The sequence below is a fragment of the Triticum aestivum genome, chromosome 2B (assembly GCF_018294505.1).
Source record: "Triticum aestivum cultivar Chinese Spring chromosome 2B, IWGSC CS RefSeq v2.1, whole genome shotgun sequence".
NCBI lineage: Eukaryota > Viridiplantae > Streptophyta > Magnoliopsida > Poales > Poaceae > Triticum > Triticum aestivum.
In genome coordinates this window covers 485,717,626-485,735,243 of record NC_057798.1, presented here as the reverse complement: position 1 = coordinate 485,735,243, position 17,618 = coordinate 485,717,626, and the positions used below count along the sequence as shown (strand labels likewise).

General features: G+C 46.9%; 1 protein-coding gene across 1 annotated transcript; it reads left to right on the top strand.

Annotated features, from left to right (window-relative positions):
• Positions 1–515: 515 nt before the first annotated feature.
• Positions 516–1,680, top strand: LOC123041456 (uncharacterized). The gene has a single exon (XM_044464060.1). The coding sequence runs from the start codon at positions 699–701 to the stop codon at positions 1,440–1,442; it is 744 nt and encodes a 247-aa protein (XP_044319995.1). The 5' UTR covers positions 516–698; the 3' UTR covers positions 1,443–1,680.
• The last annotated feature ends 15,938 nt before the right edge of the window (positions 1,681–17,618 follow it).

The following is a 17,618-nucleotide window of genomic DNA, read 5'->3' as shown; positions in this document are numbered from 1 at the left end:
TTGATTGAATGATTGGCCGGCCACATGACGGCCACTACACCAGCCCGTTCTAGCTTTGCTAGCTTCTTTAGCTTCCTCTGTCTCCTCATCTTTAATTAATCTGGAGTCGGATTAGGTTAGGGGGTGCTAATCTAGATTTTGGGGATTTCAAACACGTGTCACTATATATGCTCCCAAGCTCAAGCTCTGAAGCATAGGCTAGCAGTGCTCTGCACAGCTGCACTCTGGCAGCTGGATGTGTAACAACAACAACTCATTCCAAGGGGAAGTGATGAATATGATCTAGAGTTCTAGTAGACTCCAAGGGAAGTGAAGATTAGTATGATCTAGGCTTCTAGATTCATCCGAGGACGGCGTGTGCTGCTGTAATTATGACATAAGTAGGTTTCACGTAATGGCGACTATGGACGATCATTGACGCCTATAATTTTATAAGCGGCCATTTTCACGTTTACGATTTGACAGCCTGATTAAGAATGCCGTGGCTAAAGAGAAAGCAGTGTGTTGGAGATGCCAAGTTGCTGCTGGTTAGGGGACAGCATGATCCTGCTACATCCTAAAGCTTAAGCTATGGAGCTTAATCAGCTACTCTACTTACACTCCTCCTTTTCCGAGGCTTAAAAATTTGCTTAATCACGAAACCAAAAGGCGGCGCCTTTGATCGCTTTACAACCGCGCACGGTCCTCTTGCAGCGCCCATGCATCTTACTACTACCCTTACCCGTTCGCCCAATTGTGCATTGTCCTCTTGCAGTTGCACGGCAAGACAACGTAGCAGAGCAGAGCGCGGCGGCACGGAGGAAGGACAGAGAGCGGCGATGCACTTCTTCTCGGGCCGGAGCAAGCTGCGGCAGAAGAATGGCGGCGGCAAGAACCAGGCCGATGCCAGCGCGGCGCCCAAGGCGAAGCACAAGGACGGCAGGTGCCGCGCGCTGTGCTGCGGCGCGTCGCGGCTCAGCGTGTCCTCCTCGGCGTCCTGCTCGTCCCTGGACGCGCCGGACACGACGCGCGGCCGCATGTCGGACATCGCCCACGGCATGGTCCAGGCGAGGCTGCACTCCATGGTCGACGCCGCCTCCGCCGACGGCCGGTCGTCGGCGACGCGCCGCGGGACGGAGCTCGCTGATCAGCGCCGTCGCTGGCCGTGCGTCTGCTCCTGCGCCAGCGGCGGCGGCGGCGGCTGCTACGAGAAGAGCGCGCCCAGGCCCAGGGAGAGGAAGCCGTGCGTCGTGCTGGTGGCCGTGGACAGGAGGACTTACGAGCCCCGGGAGGAGTTCCGCCGGTCCATCGCGGAGGTGATCGCGGCGAAGCGGATGGCCGAGCCCGCGGAGCTGCGGGCGCTGCTCAACTGCTACGTGTCCGTGAACGCGCGCGAGCACCGCGCCGCCATCCTCGACGCCTTCCACGAGGTGTGCACCGGCCTGTTCGCTTGCAAGGGCTGAAGAGGCGTACCGGCGGCGTCCATGCTTGTGCGTGTGCGCATCTGTCGTGCTCTCGCAGCCTCGCAACGGGGAAGTGTGATGGTATTGGCGTGATAAGTTAATTTTTGTTCAAACAGTGTTGCTCAGCACTGCTGTAATAATGTGCCCAAGCCTCAGGCATAGTGTGCCTATCTTGGGCAATTTTCGTCGTGTATATATTTCGCTGTTTGTTATGTTGATATATCCGAACCTATCCTCAGTTCAGATGTGGATTTCAGAATAAGTTAGTGCAAGGTCAGCATTGAGTTTGTTTGTCTGATTGAACTTAGTTACGCCGGCATACACATCCATGAGTACACAACATAACCTTAATAATTTATTACAGAGCCAATAGTGTATTGTACTCCCTCCGTTCGAAAATAACTTACATGGTTTTAGTTTGAAACTGTCACTTAATAATACTTTTTGAGCAAAACCATCACTTAATTGATGCGTGAAAACCTACTATTCATAAGCTAGTTTTGTATTCTTGAACTCTGAATGCCAACCTAGTTTTGTATTCTTGAATTCTGAATGCCAACCTTACAAGAATTGTTTTCACCTTTTTTTAGAAAATTGCACATCAATGTTTGTTTGGTGCAATGCTATTACATGTGTATGCTTGTGTTCTTGCATTGTGGATCAACAACTGGTTACCTTTTTGAATAAAAAACAAATCTAACAATCATTAAGATTCATGTAACCAAAACAATCAATTAAACCCTACAACCGAAACAAAATCTATCACTAATCATATAATCAGGAAAGAAACTTGACGGGAGTTTGACACGTATCACTTCTATTCGTGTTAAGACGCACATTTTGAACAGGAAAAGGGGGAATAATTAAGATAAGGAGGAGGATTGCTAAAAAGCCTCGATCATCAGGACACGACATGATTTATTCCTTGCTTTTGTACTACTAGCTCCTGTTGCTGCGTGCTTAAAGGTGTCGGCCTCATGAAGTTAATCTACTTTGCGGGTCTTAAACACTAGTAGTTAAACGCAAGTTGCTGCAGTAACCCCCACTTGTGGGATCAAGCTATCTCTCACTTGGATTTTATGTCTTTGAAATATAGAGACAAAAGAGTCACTCATTCATTAACTAAGGAGAAGAAAACAAAGGTTCACAACAAAATTACACCGGGACTACTCTCCCGACATAAGAGCATCTCCAACGCTGTGACCCGCAAATATCTCTGATATATGTCCGCTTTTTATGTCACGACGTGGTCCGCCGATATGATGTGGGAGTGAGTCATCCAATGCTAATCACAAAATATCATGTTGGGAGGTGAAAAAATGGGTGCGGACCATGCATGTGGCGGACGGGGGGGGGGGGGGGGGGGGCAGGGAGGATGCCGTCGTGGACTGAGGCTGAGGCTAGGGTTTGTGGGGGTTGTGCCCAATGGGCATCACCGCATGCCCATGCCGGCAGCGAGACCCGTGGCCCGCAAGGATAGGCTTCTTCGCACCCGTGAATGTTTCAGCCAGCCAACGTGCACATGGGACGAGGCCACCAGTCATTGATCGAGGAAAACAACCACACAGTGAAAACAATCAACGAAAATCGAACGGACGAGATGACTAAAGAACAATTTCACCAGGATCCAACGGCCAACGAAGCTCCAAATTGGGGGAGCCCCCTGGTGCGAAGTTGCCCGGGATCCTTATGGGTTAGAATTGCATGTTATTGGATGCTTGAATTCATGGACATAATGTGTATATGAATTATCAATTAATTATGTTATAGAGCATATAGACATGTGAGGGGTTTAACTTGATACGTGCTTATTTCTATGCACCAACATGTGTACGACAGATGCTACTAGTAAATATAAGAACCCCTAATCATATTTTCTCATAAAAGAAACCAATTGGAATTTCAGTTACACATTTATTATTTTCCACAATTAATTACAAAATAGTGGTGAGGCTCGCAAGCCTAGTCCACTCAACCCATGCATGTTGTCGGTGTTGTCGGTGTTGCCGCGCATCGCCTCTGGATCGTCATTGCGCATGGAGTCAAGGAGTCGTAAGTGTGGAAGCTTGTAGTGCCAAAGTCGTGATTGTCTCGGTTCAAAGCCAAAAACATCTGGCCGATGAGACGTGGCCGAGCTCGTAGCACCACCAACGTGTCAAGGAGACGCCATTGAAGTCGATGATGTCCCCACACCGTAGCCGAGGTTGTCCCACATGACATGACCAACGAGGTGGTGGCGGTGTACTGGCTCACGACTCCAACACGTACGATTGCAATGGTGTTTATCACATTGACCTACAGTGGGGAGAGGAAGGGGATGCAGGGAGAGGAAGTAGAGTATGAGGAAGGTGACGAGAAGGATGGGCTAGGGACAACGACAAGAGGTTGGCTGTCTGTCCGATGGGGACGGTACATCGAGAATGGTAGGGACGGAATAGCGTTGCGAGTGGAGGAAAAAAAGAGATTACGATAAATGGGGAGTAGCTAGGGCCTTGGGGGATGTTTTTAGTAGTTGAGTTTGGGCTTTCAAAAGTGGGTTGGACCTATGGAACCAGTAACGGGTCAAATAGCACACCCATCACTAGTGTGTAGATAATAATTGATGGGTTGAACCGCTAAAGATTAGGTCCGTTACTGGTCGGATGTCATATCGATGGTCCAAACTTTGGCCTGTTAATATTTCTTTTTCTTGACTTCGTAAATTTCAAGATGATATGTCGGCTCAGTCTCTTGAATGTGTTCAGAGGGTAATGTGTTCATAGAGATGAGTGTATGTTAAAAAAAGTCTAAGTCTATCGTGTTAATACTTCTCACCCGTCAGTTAGTAAAGACCCATTAGCAAAGTGTTATGATGGCATAATGACTAGTGACTTATGTGTTAATTATCCCATGCTATAAAATGTGATTTATACTTTAGAAAATAGCGCAGGGCAGAATTGCAAATTGCATCTCTTTTGAGTGTAACTTTGTTCCAGCATTTTATAGGAGTCAAAAGTTATGTACTTCCGCTGTTTCTCCATCTCCACTACTATTAAACAATCCAACACGATTTTTCTTAAGTGCACCCCGCAATTACCCCCAGCACACCAGCCGACCCATTCACCACCGCACGATTAGTCTCACGAATCTGAATCTAACGGCCATCATTCATCTAATACCGGTATGGTGTGCACCTACCAATTTCCATTGACTGATTGTGCTTCACCAGGAGACTACGGATGCCCTCCCTCCAACTAATCGCCCCCCCCGACAATCGGGGAATTCTAATCCCAGACTAAGGAAATAATTGATTCTCCTAGCCCAATCATGCATGGCCCTCTCCGCCTTCCGTCACCATTGCGCCAACATCGTCTTCTCCAGACCACGATCTCGCGCCACTCCACCATGCAGCCGCCTCCCTGCACCATCGACGTAGCGGGCGCCCAGGAGGCTGCCTTGACGTAGCGGGCACCCAGGAGGCTGCCCTGCCCCCTCGCAGTGTGCCAGAAGTCCGCCAGATCGCCAGTGCCCACGAACCCGCCCAGCACCCGTGCGGCCGCCCCCGCCCTGCACGGACCCTGGATCAGGTGTAATTCTTCCCTGCACTCAAGATTACAGTTTTCAGAACAGAACATCAAACATTAGGCATACAGAAAAGGTAAAAGTAAGACATGCAGATGCCGTGCAATTGCAAACATGGGCTACCATACCTAGGGCACAAGAATGATACATCACGTCAGTCTACAACACAATGATTAATTTTACATCTCTAATTACTGATTTCTATGCTTATCTTCTTACACACGGAAACAAAACTGCTTATCTCCTTACCCAGACGACACAAAACTGCTTATCTCCTTACACTATTTTTTTCAATTTGAATGTTCACAGCGACGGTATGTCGTCTCCCAATCGTGCGGGGCCGCGCACCCCATGTCAAGATATAAGCAATGACCGACCATTGGGTAACTATCAGCAACCACTTCCTACTTTCTTCTACTGTTTCTGCTGTTGCTTGTGTGCTGACTCACGCTATGTGTTTATATAGGCCCAAGCACCCCATTTGAGGATATAAGCAACAACCAATCATTGGGTGACTATCATCAAACATATCCTACTTTTTGCTACCGTTTTTGCTGTTGCTGGTCTGCTAACTTGCAATACTTATTTAAACAGACCCTAAAGAATTTAAGAGGCAGAGGAACAAAGAGTATTATGCACGCAATAGAGATGATATTCTTAAAAGACGCCGTGAAGCCCGTGAAAAGAAACAGGCTTCAACGGCACTGCTTAGTGATGAACAAAATGTAGCACATACACCCGTGGCCATGACCCAAGGTTAAAACGCCCTTGTACTGCATGCTTATGTATTGTCCAAATACTACATTATATGCTAAAGTATAACTATAATGTTTCATATTTTAGACCCTAAGGAGCTCCTACAGTGAGATAAAAATGGTCGTTGTTTCTGCCGATATCAATGGCCAGGAAAATGAAACACGTACACCGGTGTCCATGTCCATTGGTACAGCTGAGTTGCTTAAACAAGCGTCCTTGATAATTTGGGATGAAGTCGCTATGACAACACGTCATGCAGTTGAGACGCTTGATAGATCACTACAAGATATAATGGAAAGTTGTTTGCCGTTTGGGGGAAAGGTTGTTGTCTTTGGTGGTGATTTCAGGCAAGTCCTTCCTGTTGTGACACGTGGGACAAGAGCACAGATCACGGATGCTACACTTCTGAGATCCTATCTGTGGGATAAGACACGCAAGATAAGTCTCACGCGCAACATGCGGGCATAATCTGATCCTTGGTTCTCCGAATACCTCCTAAGGATCGCCAATGGAACGGAAGAGACAATTGGAGACGACTATGTCCGTCTCCCTGACGACATTGTGATTGGCTATACCGAGGATGAAAAAGCTATTAACACGCTCATCGAAGATGTCTTCCCATCATTGCATGCCAATGCTAGATCGAGAGAGTACATGAGTGCACGTACAATTCTTTCGACCAAGAATGATCATGTGGATGACCTGAATGACAAGATGATCTCAAGGTTTCCAGGCGAAGAAAAGTTATACCATAACTTTGACTCAATTGAGGATGACTTGCAGAATAATTACACAATTGATTTTCTGAACTCGATCACACCAAATGGCTTGCCTCTGCACGTACTGAGATTAAAGGTCAACTGTCCGGTCATTCTGCTCCGAAACCTCGACCCTCGTAATGGCCTATGCAATGGAACACAACTTATGATTAGAGCCTTCCAGGATAATGCAATCGACATGGAGATTGTTGGTGGTTAGCATGCTAGAAAGAGGGTGTTCATACCTAGGATCCCTATGTCGCCCTCGGAGGACATCTCACTTCCTTTCAAACTTAAGAGAAAATAGTTCCCCATCTGCCTGAGTTTTGCAATGACAATTAACAAGGCGCAGGGCTAGACCATCCCAAACGTCGGTATTTACCTTCCCGAGCTGGTATTCTCACATGGACAGCTCTATGTTGCATTGTCAAGGGGAGTGTCAAGAGAGACAACACGGATTTTGGCCAAGCCAAATCAGGAGGTTGATAAATCCGGGAAAAGTACCAAGAACATTGTCTACAGAGATGTTTTAGATAGATGAGGCTATTAGGGAACGTTGCAGAAAATAAATTTTTTCTACTCTTCACCAAGATCAATCTATGAGTTCATCTAGCAACGAGAGAGAGGAGTGCATCTACATACCCTTGTAGATCGCGCGCAGAAGCGTTCAAGAGAACGGGGTTGAGGGAGTCATACTCGTCGTGATCCAAATCACCGATGATCCTAGTGCTGAACGGACAGCACCTCCGTGTTCAACACATGTAAGGTTGCGAAGACGTCTCCTCCTTCTTGATCCAGCAAGGGGGAAGGAGAGGTTGATGAAGATTCAGCAGCACGACGGCGTGGTGGTGGATGCAGCAGCGATCTCGGCAGGGCTTCGCCAAGCTTCTGCGAGAGGGAGGCGCCAAGAGCATGGGTGCTACTGCCCTCCCTCCCCCCTCTTTATATAGCCCCCCTAAGGGGGGGCACCGGCCCTAGGAGATGCAATCTCCTAGGGGGGCGGCGGGCAAGGGGGTGGCTTGCCCCCCAAGCCAAGTGGAGGCACCCCCACCCCTAGGGTTTCCAACCCTAGGCATAGGGGGGCCCAAGGGGGGCGCACCAGCCCACCAGGGGCTGGTTCCCCTCCCACTTCAGCCCATGGGGCCCTCCGAGATAGGTGGCCCCACCCGCTGGACCCCCGGGACCCTTCCGGTGGTCCCGGTACAATACCGGTAACCCCCGAAACTTTCCCGATGGCCGAAACTTGACTTCCTATATATAATTCTTTACCTCCGGACCATTCCGGAACTCCTCGTGACGTCCGGGATCTCATCTGGGACTCCAAACAACTTTCGAATTACTGCATACTCATATCTCTACAACCCTAGCGTCACCGAACCTTAAGTGTGTAGACCCTACGGGTTCGGGAGACATGCAGACATGACAGAGACTCCTCTCTGGTCAATAACCAATAGTGGGATCTGGATACCCATGTTGGCTCCCACATGCTCCTCGATGATCTCATCGGATGAACCACGATGTCGAGGATTCAATCAATCCCGTATACAATTCCCTTTGTCAATCGGTACGTTACTTGCCCGAGATTCGATCGTCGGTATCCCAATACCTCGTTTAATCTCGTTACCGGCAAGTCACTTTACTCGTACCGTAATGCATGATCCCTTGACCAGACACTTGGTCACATTTAGCTCATTATGATGATGCATTACTGAGTGGGCCCAGAGATACCTCTCCGTCATACAGAGTGACTAATCCCAGTCTCGATTCGTGCCAATCCAACAGACACTTTCAGAGATACCCGTAGTGCACCTTTATAGTCACCCAGTTACGTTGTGATGTTTGGCACACCCAAAGCACTTCTACGGTATCCGGGAGTTGCAGAATCTCATGGTCTAAGGAAATGATACTTGACATTTGGAAAAGCTCTAGCAAAACGAACTACACGATCTTTGTGCTACGCTTAGGATTGGGTCTTGTCCATCACATCATTCTCCTAATGATGTGATTCCGTTATCAATGACATCCAATGTCCATAGTTAGGAAACCATGACTATCTGTTGATCAATGAGCTAGTCAACTAGAGGCTCACTAGGTACATGTTGTGGTCTATGTATTCACACGTGTATTACGATTTCCGGATAACACAATTATAGCATGAATAATAGACAATTATCATGAACAAAGAAATATAATAATAACCATTTTATTATTGCCTCTAGGGCATATTTCCAACAGTCTCCCACTTGCACTAGAGTCAATAGTCTAGTTACATTGTGATGAATCGAACACCCATAGAGTTCTGGTGTTGATCATGTTTTGCTCTAGGGAGAGGTTTAGTCAACGGATCTGCTACATTCAGGTCCGTGTGTACTTTACAAATATCTATGTCTCCATCTTGAACATTTTCACGAATGGAGTTGAAGCGACGCTTGATGTGCCTGGTCTTCTTGTGAAACCTGGGCTCCTTGGCAAGTCAGCCCCGACGCATTGGGTATGACTCCTAGGTCGGTGATGAACTCCTTCACCCAGATTGCTTCATGTGCTGCCTTTGAGGCTGCCATGTACTCTGCTTCACATGTAGATCCCGCCACGACGCTTTGCTTGCAACTGCACCAGCTTATTGCCCCACCATTCAAAATATACACATATCCGGTTTGTGACTTCGAGTCATCCAGATCTGTGTTGAAGCTAGCGTCGACGTAACCCTTTACGACGAGCTCTTCGTCACCTCCAAAAACGAGAAACATATCCTTAGTCCTCTTCAGGTACTTCAGGATATTCTTAACCGCTGTCCACTGTTCCTTGCCGGGATTACTTTGGTACTTTCCTACCAAACTTACGGCAAGGCTTACATCAGGTCTGGTACACAGCATGGCATACGTAATAGACCCTATGGCTGAGGCATAGGGGATGCTGCTCATCTCTTCTATATCTTCTGCCGTGGTCGGGCATTAAGCCGAGCTCAATTTCACACCTTGCAATACAGGCAAGAACCCTTTCTTGGACTGATCCACATTAAACTTCTTCAATATCTTATCAAGGTATGTGCTTTGTGAAAGACCTATGAGGCGTCTTGATCTATCCCTATAGATCTTGATGCCTAGTATGTAAGCAGCTTCTCCAAGGTCCTTCATTGAAAAACACTTATTCAAGTAGGCCTTAATGTTGTCCAAAAGTTCTATATCATTTCCCATCAAAAGTATGTCATCTACATATAATATGAGAAATGCTACAGAGCTCCCACTCACTTTCTTGTAAACGCAGGCTTCTCCGTAAGTCTGCATAAACCCAAACACTTTGATCATCTTATCAAAGCGAATGTTCTAACTCTGAGATGCTTGCACCAGCCCATAAATGGATCGCTGGAGTTTGCATACCTTGTTAGCATTCTCAGGGTCGACAAAACCTTCTGGCTGCATCATATACAATTCTTCCTTAAGATGGCCGTTAAGGAATGCCGTTTTGACGTCCATTTGCCATATCTCATAATCATAGTATGCGGCAATTGCAAACATGATTCGGACGGACTTTAGCTTCGCTAAGGGAGAGAATGTCTCATCGTAGTCAACCCCTTGAACTTGTCGATAACCCTTAGCAACAAGTCGGGCTTTATAGATGGTAACATTACCATCCGCGTCCATCTTCTTCTTAAAGATCCATTTGTTTTCTATCGCTCGCCGATCATCGAGCAAGTATGTCAAAGTCCATACTTCGTTTCATACATGGATCCTATCTCGGATTGCATGGCTTCAAGCCATTTGTTGGAATCTGGGCCCGCCATTGCCTCTTCATAGTTCGAAGGTTCACCGTTGTCTAACAACATGATTTCCAGGACAGGGTTGCCGTACCACTCTGGTGTGGAACATGTCCTTGTGGACCTATGAAGTTCAGTAGTAACTTGATCCGAAGTACCTTGATCATCATCATTAACTTCCTCTTCCGTTGGTGCAGGCACCACAGGAACATCTTCCTGAGCTGCGCTACTTACCGGTTCAAGAGGTAGTACTTCATCAAGTTCCACTTTCCTCCCACTTACTTCTCTCGAGAGAAACTCTTTCTCCAGAAAGGACCCATTCTTGGCAACAAATATCTTGCCTTCGGATCTGAGGTAGAAGGTATACCCAATGGTTTCCTTAGGGTATCCTATGAAGACGCATTTTTCCAACTTGGGTTCGAGCTTTTCAGGTTGAAGTTTCTTGACATAAGCATCGCATCCCCAAACTTTTAGAAACGACAGCTTAGGTTTCTTTCCAAACCATAATTCATACGGTGTCGTCTCAACGGATTTAGACGGTGCCCTATTTAAAGTGAATGTAGCTGTCTCTAGAGCGTATCCCCAAAAAGATAGCGGTAAATCGGTAAGAGACATCATAGATCGCATCATATCCAATAAAGTGCGATTACGACGTTCGGACACACCGTTACACTGAGGTGTTCCAGGCGGCGTGAGCTGTGAAACGATTCCACATTTCCTTAAGTGCGTACCAAATTCGTGACTTAAATATTCTCCTCCACGATCTGATCGTAAGAACTTTATCTTTCGGTCACGTTGATTCTCTACCTCATTCTGAAATTCTTTGAACTTTTCAAAGGTCTCAGACTTGTGTTTCATCAAGTAGACATACCCATATCTACTCAAGTCGTCAGTGAGAGTGAGAACATAACGATATCCTCCACGAGCCTCAACGCTCATTGGACCGCACACATCAGTATGTATGATTTCCAATAAGTTGGTTGGTCGCTCCATTGTTCCGGAGAACGGAGTCTTGGTCATTTTGCCCATGAGGCATGGTTTGCATGTGTCAAACGATTCATAATCGAGAGACTCTAAAAGTCCATCAGCATGGAGCTTCTTCATGCGCTTGACACCAATGTGACCAAGGCGGTAGTGCCACAGGTATGTGGGACTATCATTATCAACTTTACATCTTTTGGTATTTACACTATGAATATGTGTAACATCACGTTCGAGATTCATTAAGAATAAACCATTGACCATGGGGGCATGACCATAAAACATATCTCTCATATAAATAGAACAACCATTATTCTAGGATTTAAATGAGTAGCCATCTCGTATTAAACGAGATCCAGATACAATGTTCATGCTCAAAGCTGGCACTAAATAACAATTATTGAGGTTTAAAACTAATCCTGTAGGTAAATGTAGAGGTAGCGTGCCGACGGCGATCACATCGACCTTGGAACCATTCCCGACGCGCATCGTCACCTCGTCCTTCGCCAGTCTCCGCTTATTCTGCAGCTCCTGCTTTGAGTTACAAATATGAGCAACGGCACCGGTATCAAATACCCAGGAGCTACTACGAGTACTGGTAAGGTACACATCAATTACATGTATATCAAATATACCTTTAGTGTTGCCAGCCTTCTTGTCCGCTAAGTATTTGGGGCAGTTCCGCTTCCAGTGACCCTTCCCTTTGCAATAAAAGCACTCAGTCTCAGGCTTGGATCCATTCTTTGACTTCTTCCCGGCAACTGGCTTATCGGGCGCGGCAACTTCCTTGCCGTCCTTCTTGAAGTTCTTCTTACCCTTGCCTTTCTTGAACTTAGTGGTTTTATTCACCATCAACACTTGATGTTCCTTTTTGATCTCTACCTCTGCTGATTTCAGCATTGAATATACTTCAGGAATGGTCTTTTCCATCCCCTGCATATTGAAGTTCATCACAAAGCTCTTGTAGCTCGGTGGAAGCGACCGAAGGATTCTGTCAATAACTGCGTCATCCGGAAGATTAACTCCCAGCTGAGTCAAGCGGTTGTGCAACCCAGACATTTTGAGTATGTGCTCACTGACAGAACTATTTCCCTCCATCTTACAACTGAAGAATTTGTCGGAGACTTCATATCTCTCGACCCGGGCATGAGCTTGGAAAACCATTTTCAGCTCTTCGAACATCTCATATGCTTCGTGTTGCTCAAAATGCTTTTGGAGCCCGGTTCTAAGCTGTAAAGCATGCCGCACTGAACGAGGGAGTAATCATCAGCACGAGACTGCCAAGCGTTCATAACGTCTTGGTTCTCTGGGATGGGTGCTTCACCTAGCGGTGCTTCTAAGACATAATCTTTCTTTGCAGCTATGAGGATGATCCTCAGGTTCCGGACCCAGTCTGTATAGTTGTTGCCATCATCTTTCAGCTTGGTTTTCTCTAGGAACGCGTTGAAGTTGAGGTGGACATGAGCGTTTGCCATTTGATCTACAAGACATATTTGCAAAGGTTTTTAGACTAAGTTCATGATAATTAAGTTCATGTAATCAAATTATTTAATGAACTCCCACTCAGATTAGACATCCCTCTAGTCATCTAAGTGATACATGATCCGAGTCGACTAGGCCATGTCCGATCATCACGTGAGACGGACTAGTCATCATCGGTGAACATCTCCATGTTGATCGTATCTTCCATACGACTCATGTTCGACCTTTCGGTCTCTTGTGTTCCTAGGCCATGTCTGTACATGCTAGGCTCGTCAAGTTAACCTAAGTGTTTATGCATGTGTAAATCTGTCTTACACCCGTTGTATGTGAACGTTAGAATCTATCACACCCGATCATCACGTGGTGCTTCGAAACAACGAACTTTCGCAATGGCGCACAGTTAGGGGGAACACTTTCTTGAAATTATTATGAGGGATCATCTTATTTGCTACCGTCGTTCTAAGTAAACAAGATGCAAAAACATGATAAACATCACATGCAATCAAATAGTAGTGACATGATATGGCCAATATCATATAGCTCCTTTGATCTCCATCTTCGGGATGCCATGATCATCTTTGTCACCGGCATGACACCATGATCTCCATCATCGTGTCTCCATGAAGTTGCTCGCCAACTATTACTTCTACTACTATGGCTAACGGTTTAGCAATAAAGTAAAGTAATTACATGGCGTTGAATCATTGACACGCAGGTCATACAATAATTAAGACAACTCCTATGGCTCATGCCGGTTGTTATACTCATCGACATGCAAGTCGTGATTCCTATTACAAGAACATGATCTCATACATCACATATATATCATTCATCACAACTTTTGGCCATATTACATCACAAAGCATATGCTGCAAAAACAAGTTAGACGTCATCTAATTGTTGTTGCATGTTTTACGTGGCTGCAATAGGGTTCTAGCAAGAACGTTTTCTTACCTACGTAAAAGCCACAACGTGATATGCCAACTTCTATTTACCCTTCATAAGGACCCTTTTCATCGAATCCGCTCCAACTAAAGTGGGAGAGACAGACACCCGCTAGCCACCTTATGCAACTAGTGCATGTCAGTCGGTGGAACCTGTCTCACGTAAGCGTACGTGTAAGGTCGGTCCGGGCCGCTTCATCCCACGATACCGCTGAAGCAAAATAAGACTAGTAGTGGCAAGAAAGTTGACAACATCTACGCCCACAACAAATTGTGTTCTACTCGTGCAAAGAGAACTACGCATAGACCTAGCTCATGATGCCACTCTTGGGGAACGTTGCAGAAAATAAAAAATTTCTACGCTTCACCAAGATCAATCTATGAGTTCATCTAGCAACGAGAGAGAGGAGTGCATCTACATACCCTTGTAGATCGCGCGCGGAAGCGTTCAAGAGAACGGGGTTGAGGGAGTCGTACTCGTCGTGATCCAAATCACCGATGATCCTAGTGCTGAACGAACAACACCTCCGCGTTCAACACACGTACGGTTGGGAAGACGTCTCCTCCTTCTTGATCCAGCAAGGGGGAACGAGAGGTTGATGAAGATCCAGTAGCACGACGGCGTGGTGGTGGATGCAGCAGCGATCTCGGCAGGGCTTCACCAAGCTTCTGCGAGAGGGAGAGGTGTAGTAGGGGGAGAGAGAGGCGCCAAGAGCATGGGTGCGGCTGCCCTCCCTCCCCCCTCTTTATATAGGCCCCCTAAGGGGGGCGCCAGCCCTAGGAGATGCAATCTTCTAGGGGGGCGGCAGCCAAGGGGGTGGCTTGCCCCGCAAGCCAAGTGGAGGCGCCCCCACCCCTAGGGTTTCCAACCCTAGGCGCAGGTGGGGGGGGGGGCGCACCAGCCCACCAGGGGCTGGTTCCCCTCCCACTTCAGCCCATGGGGCCCTCCGGGATAGGTGGCCCCACCCGGTGGACCCCCGGGACCCTTCCGGTGGTCCCGGTACAATACCGGTAACCCCCGAAACTTCCCTGATGGCCGAAACTTGACTTCCTATATATAATTCTTTACCTCCGGACCATTCCGGAACTCCTCGTGACGTCTGGGATCTCATCCGGGACTCCAAAAACTTTCGGGTTACTGCATACTCATATCTCTACAACCCTAGTGTCACCGAACCTTAAGTGTGTAGACCCTACGGGTTCGGGAGACATGCAGACATGAACGAGACTCCTCTCTGGTTAATAACCAACAGCGGGATCTGGATACCCATGTTGGCTCCCACATGCTCCTCGATGATCTCATCGGATGAACCATGATGTCGAGGATTCAATCAATCCCGTATACAATTCCCTTTGTTAATCGGTATGTTACTTGCCCGAGATTCGATCGTCGGTATCCCAATACCTCTTTTAATCTCGTTACCGGCAAGTCACTTTACTCGTACCGTAATGCATGATCCCATGACCAGACACTTGGTCACATTGAGCTCATTATGATGATGCATTACGGAGTGGGCCCAGAGATACCTCTCCGTCATACGGAGTGACAAATCCCAGTCTCGATTCATGCCAATCCAACAGACACTTTCGGAGATACCCGTAGTACACCTTTATAGTCACCCAGTTACCTTGTGACGTTTGGCACACCCAAAGCACTCCTACGGTATCCGGGAGTTGCACAATCTCATGGTCTAAGGAAATGATACTTGACATTTGGAAAAGCTCTAGCAAAACGAACTACACGATCTTTGTGCTACGCTTAGGATTGGGTCTTGTCCATCACATCATTCTCCTAATGATGTGATCCCATTATCAATGACATCCAATGTCCATAGTCAGGAAACCATGACTATCTGTTGATCAACGAGCTGGTCAACTAGAGGCTCACTAGGGACATGTTGTGGTCTATGTATCCACACGTGTATTACGATTTCCGGATAACACAATTATAGCATGAATAACGGACAATTATCATGAACAAAGAAATATAATAATAACCATTTTATTATTGCCTCTAGGGCATATTTCCAACAGAGGCAGGTGCGCTATTCTATTATTGTACCTATATAACTAATTCTGAGCCCAACAATTTTCTCTTATTTTATTTACAGGTTTTAATCAGAACGCCACACATAATAAGCATGAAAGAAGAATTGTGTCGATGTGACCTCCAACTCTGTATGCCGGAGTCGTTTATTTGTGTTATTTATTTCTAAAAGAGCATTGACATATCAATTTTCCCGAAATGAAGAAGTGCAAATTTATGATCGCTGGAATTTTCAATATTTCATCACTTTTGTCAATGATCCCAGCAGATTTCCCTGTTCTGATAATGATGCGAACGGGTTATGTTTTAGTATATCTGATTTAGGTATAAGCTGGTTATTTATAATAAGAAAATTGAAGAACACTTGGATTACATGGTTTCATGTTTTAGCAGGCTTGCTTCTTGTTAACGCCGAGTGTTATTACTACTATATTACACATACGCCCATGACGAAAGTTGGCTTTACCAGAAAAATTTAAGCTGGTTGGAATCATTGTCACAAAAAATGAAATATTGCAAATAAAGCAGCAGACATGATATTGCAAATTTGGCTGAAATTACTAGCATCTATCTTGTCATTGGAAAGTTCTCTGACGACACATGAGCAGCAATAATAATAAAACATAAGTGCCAAACTCACCTTGATGGTTTCTTCATAAAATGGAAACCTATGATGTCAGAGTCACATTCTTCAAACAACCGGAAGCACTTCTCTGGCCCCTCCTGTCCAACACGGCCACAGAGGGTACATTACTTAACTAACTGGCAAGACAAAGGATACAAGAATTATATTTCTGTAGAGAAAGGTAAACTTTCGGTATATAAATATGTATAAAATAAAAGAAAGCACACAAAAAATCAAAGAAACATTCTGAAGAAACAAGGGAAGACTGTATTAAGAGCAGACTGCAAAGAGATGGGTATACCTTCTAATACAACGACTCAAAGCAATCAGCATTATGTGTTTTTTGTATTTCCCCATTACTTGCATCACAAAAAAATCTGCACAATTGAGAATAAAGTATACATATGTCAAACTATACAAGCTGACATATACAGACTGCAGAATGAAGTAAGGCTATGCACCGACTTGACAGGGACGAGCAAGCGTCGGGGTCGGAGAGACTAACCTGGACCAGGACGAGCGAGGAGAAGCATACGGGGGGAGGGTCCCAAGCAGCAGCACAACACGCGGAGGTCATCGTGGTCATCCTAATCAAGATGGAGGTCAGGAGCAGCAACTGCTCCTGGTCCTGACCGAAACGAATAGGGAAATCAAGATGGGGTCAGAGAGCATAGCATCCGGATCGAGGGGAGGAAGAATTGGAACCGGACCTTCATGGCGTCCTGAGCAGGGGGGAGGGAAGCGGCGTCGTCGGCGACCATGTCGAGCATGAGCAGCCCGCCGTCACCAGGAGGAGGGGGCGAGTGCATCACCATGAGGGAAGGCCTCGGCGTCGCTGGCGAGCATGCCGAGCTCGAGCGCCCCGCCGTCGCCAGAGAAGGGAGGGCCCCGGCATCACCGGATAGGAAGAAGGAGCGGGCAGAGCAGGGGCTTGCGCGCCCATCGGCGGTGCTGATGAAGGTGAGGGGCGGGGCAGAGCAGGGGCCTGCGCGTCCACCGGCGTCGCTGACGAAGGGGAGGGGTGGGGCAGACCTGGGACTTGCACGCCCGCCGGCGGTGCTGACGAAGGGGAGGGGCGGGGCAGACCAAGGGCCTGCTTGTCCGCCTGCGTCGCTAACGAAGGGGAGGGACGGCCACCAGAGAGCTCGGGCTGTGGATGGGGATCGCGAGATTAGGAGGGAGTGAGGAAAGAATGGGGAAGAGAGAAGTGTGAGGGACGGTGGAAGGTTGGCTAAGAATTTTTTTAATCTCTATACTACTAAGTACTA

Excerpts from the sequence above, each read along its gene's own strand:
- LOC123041456 (XM_044464060.1), top strand. The coding sequence starts at position 699 with ATGCATCTTACTACTACCCTTACCCGTTCGCCCAATTGTGCATTGTCC.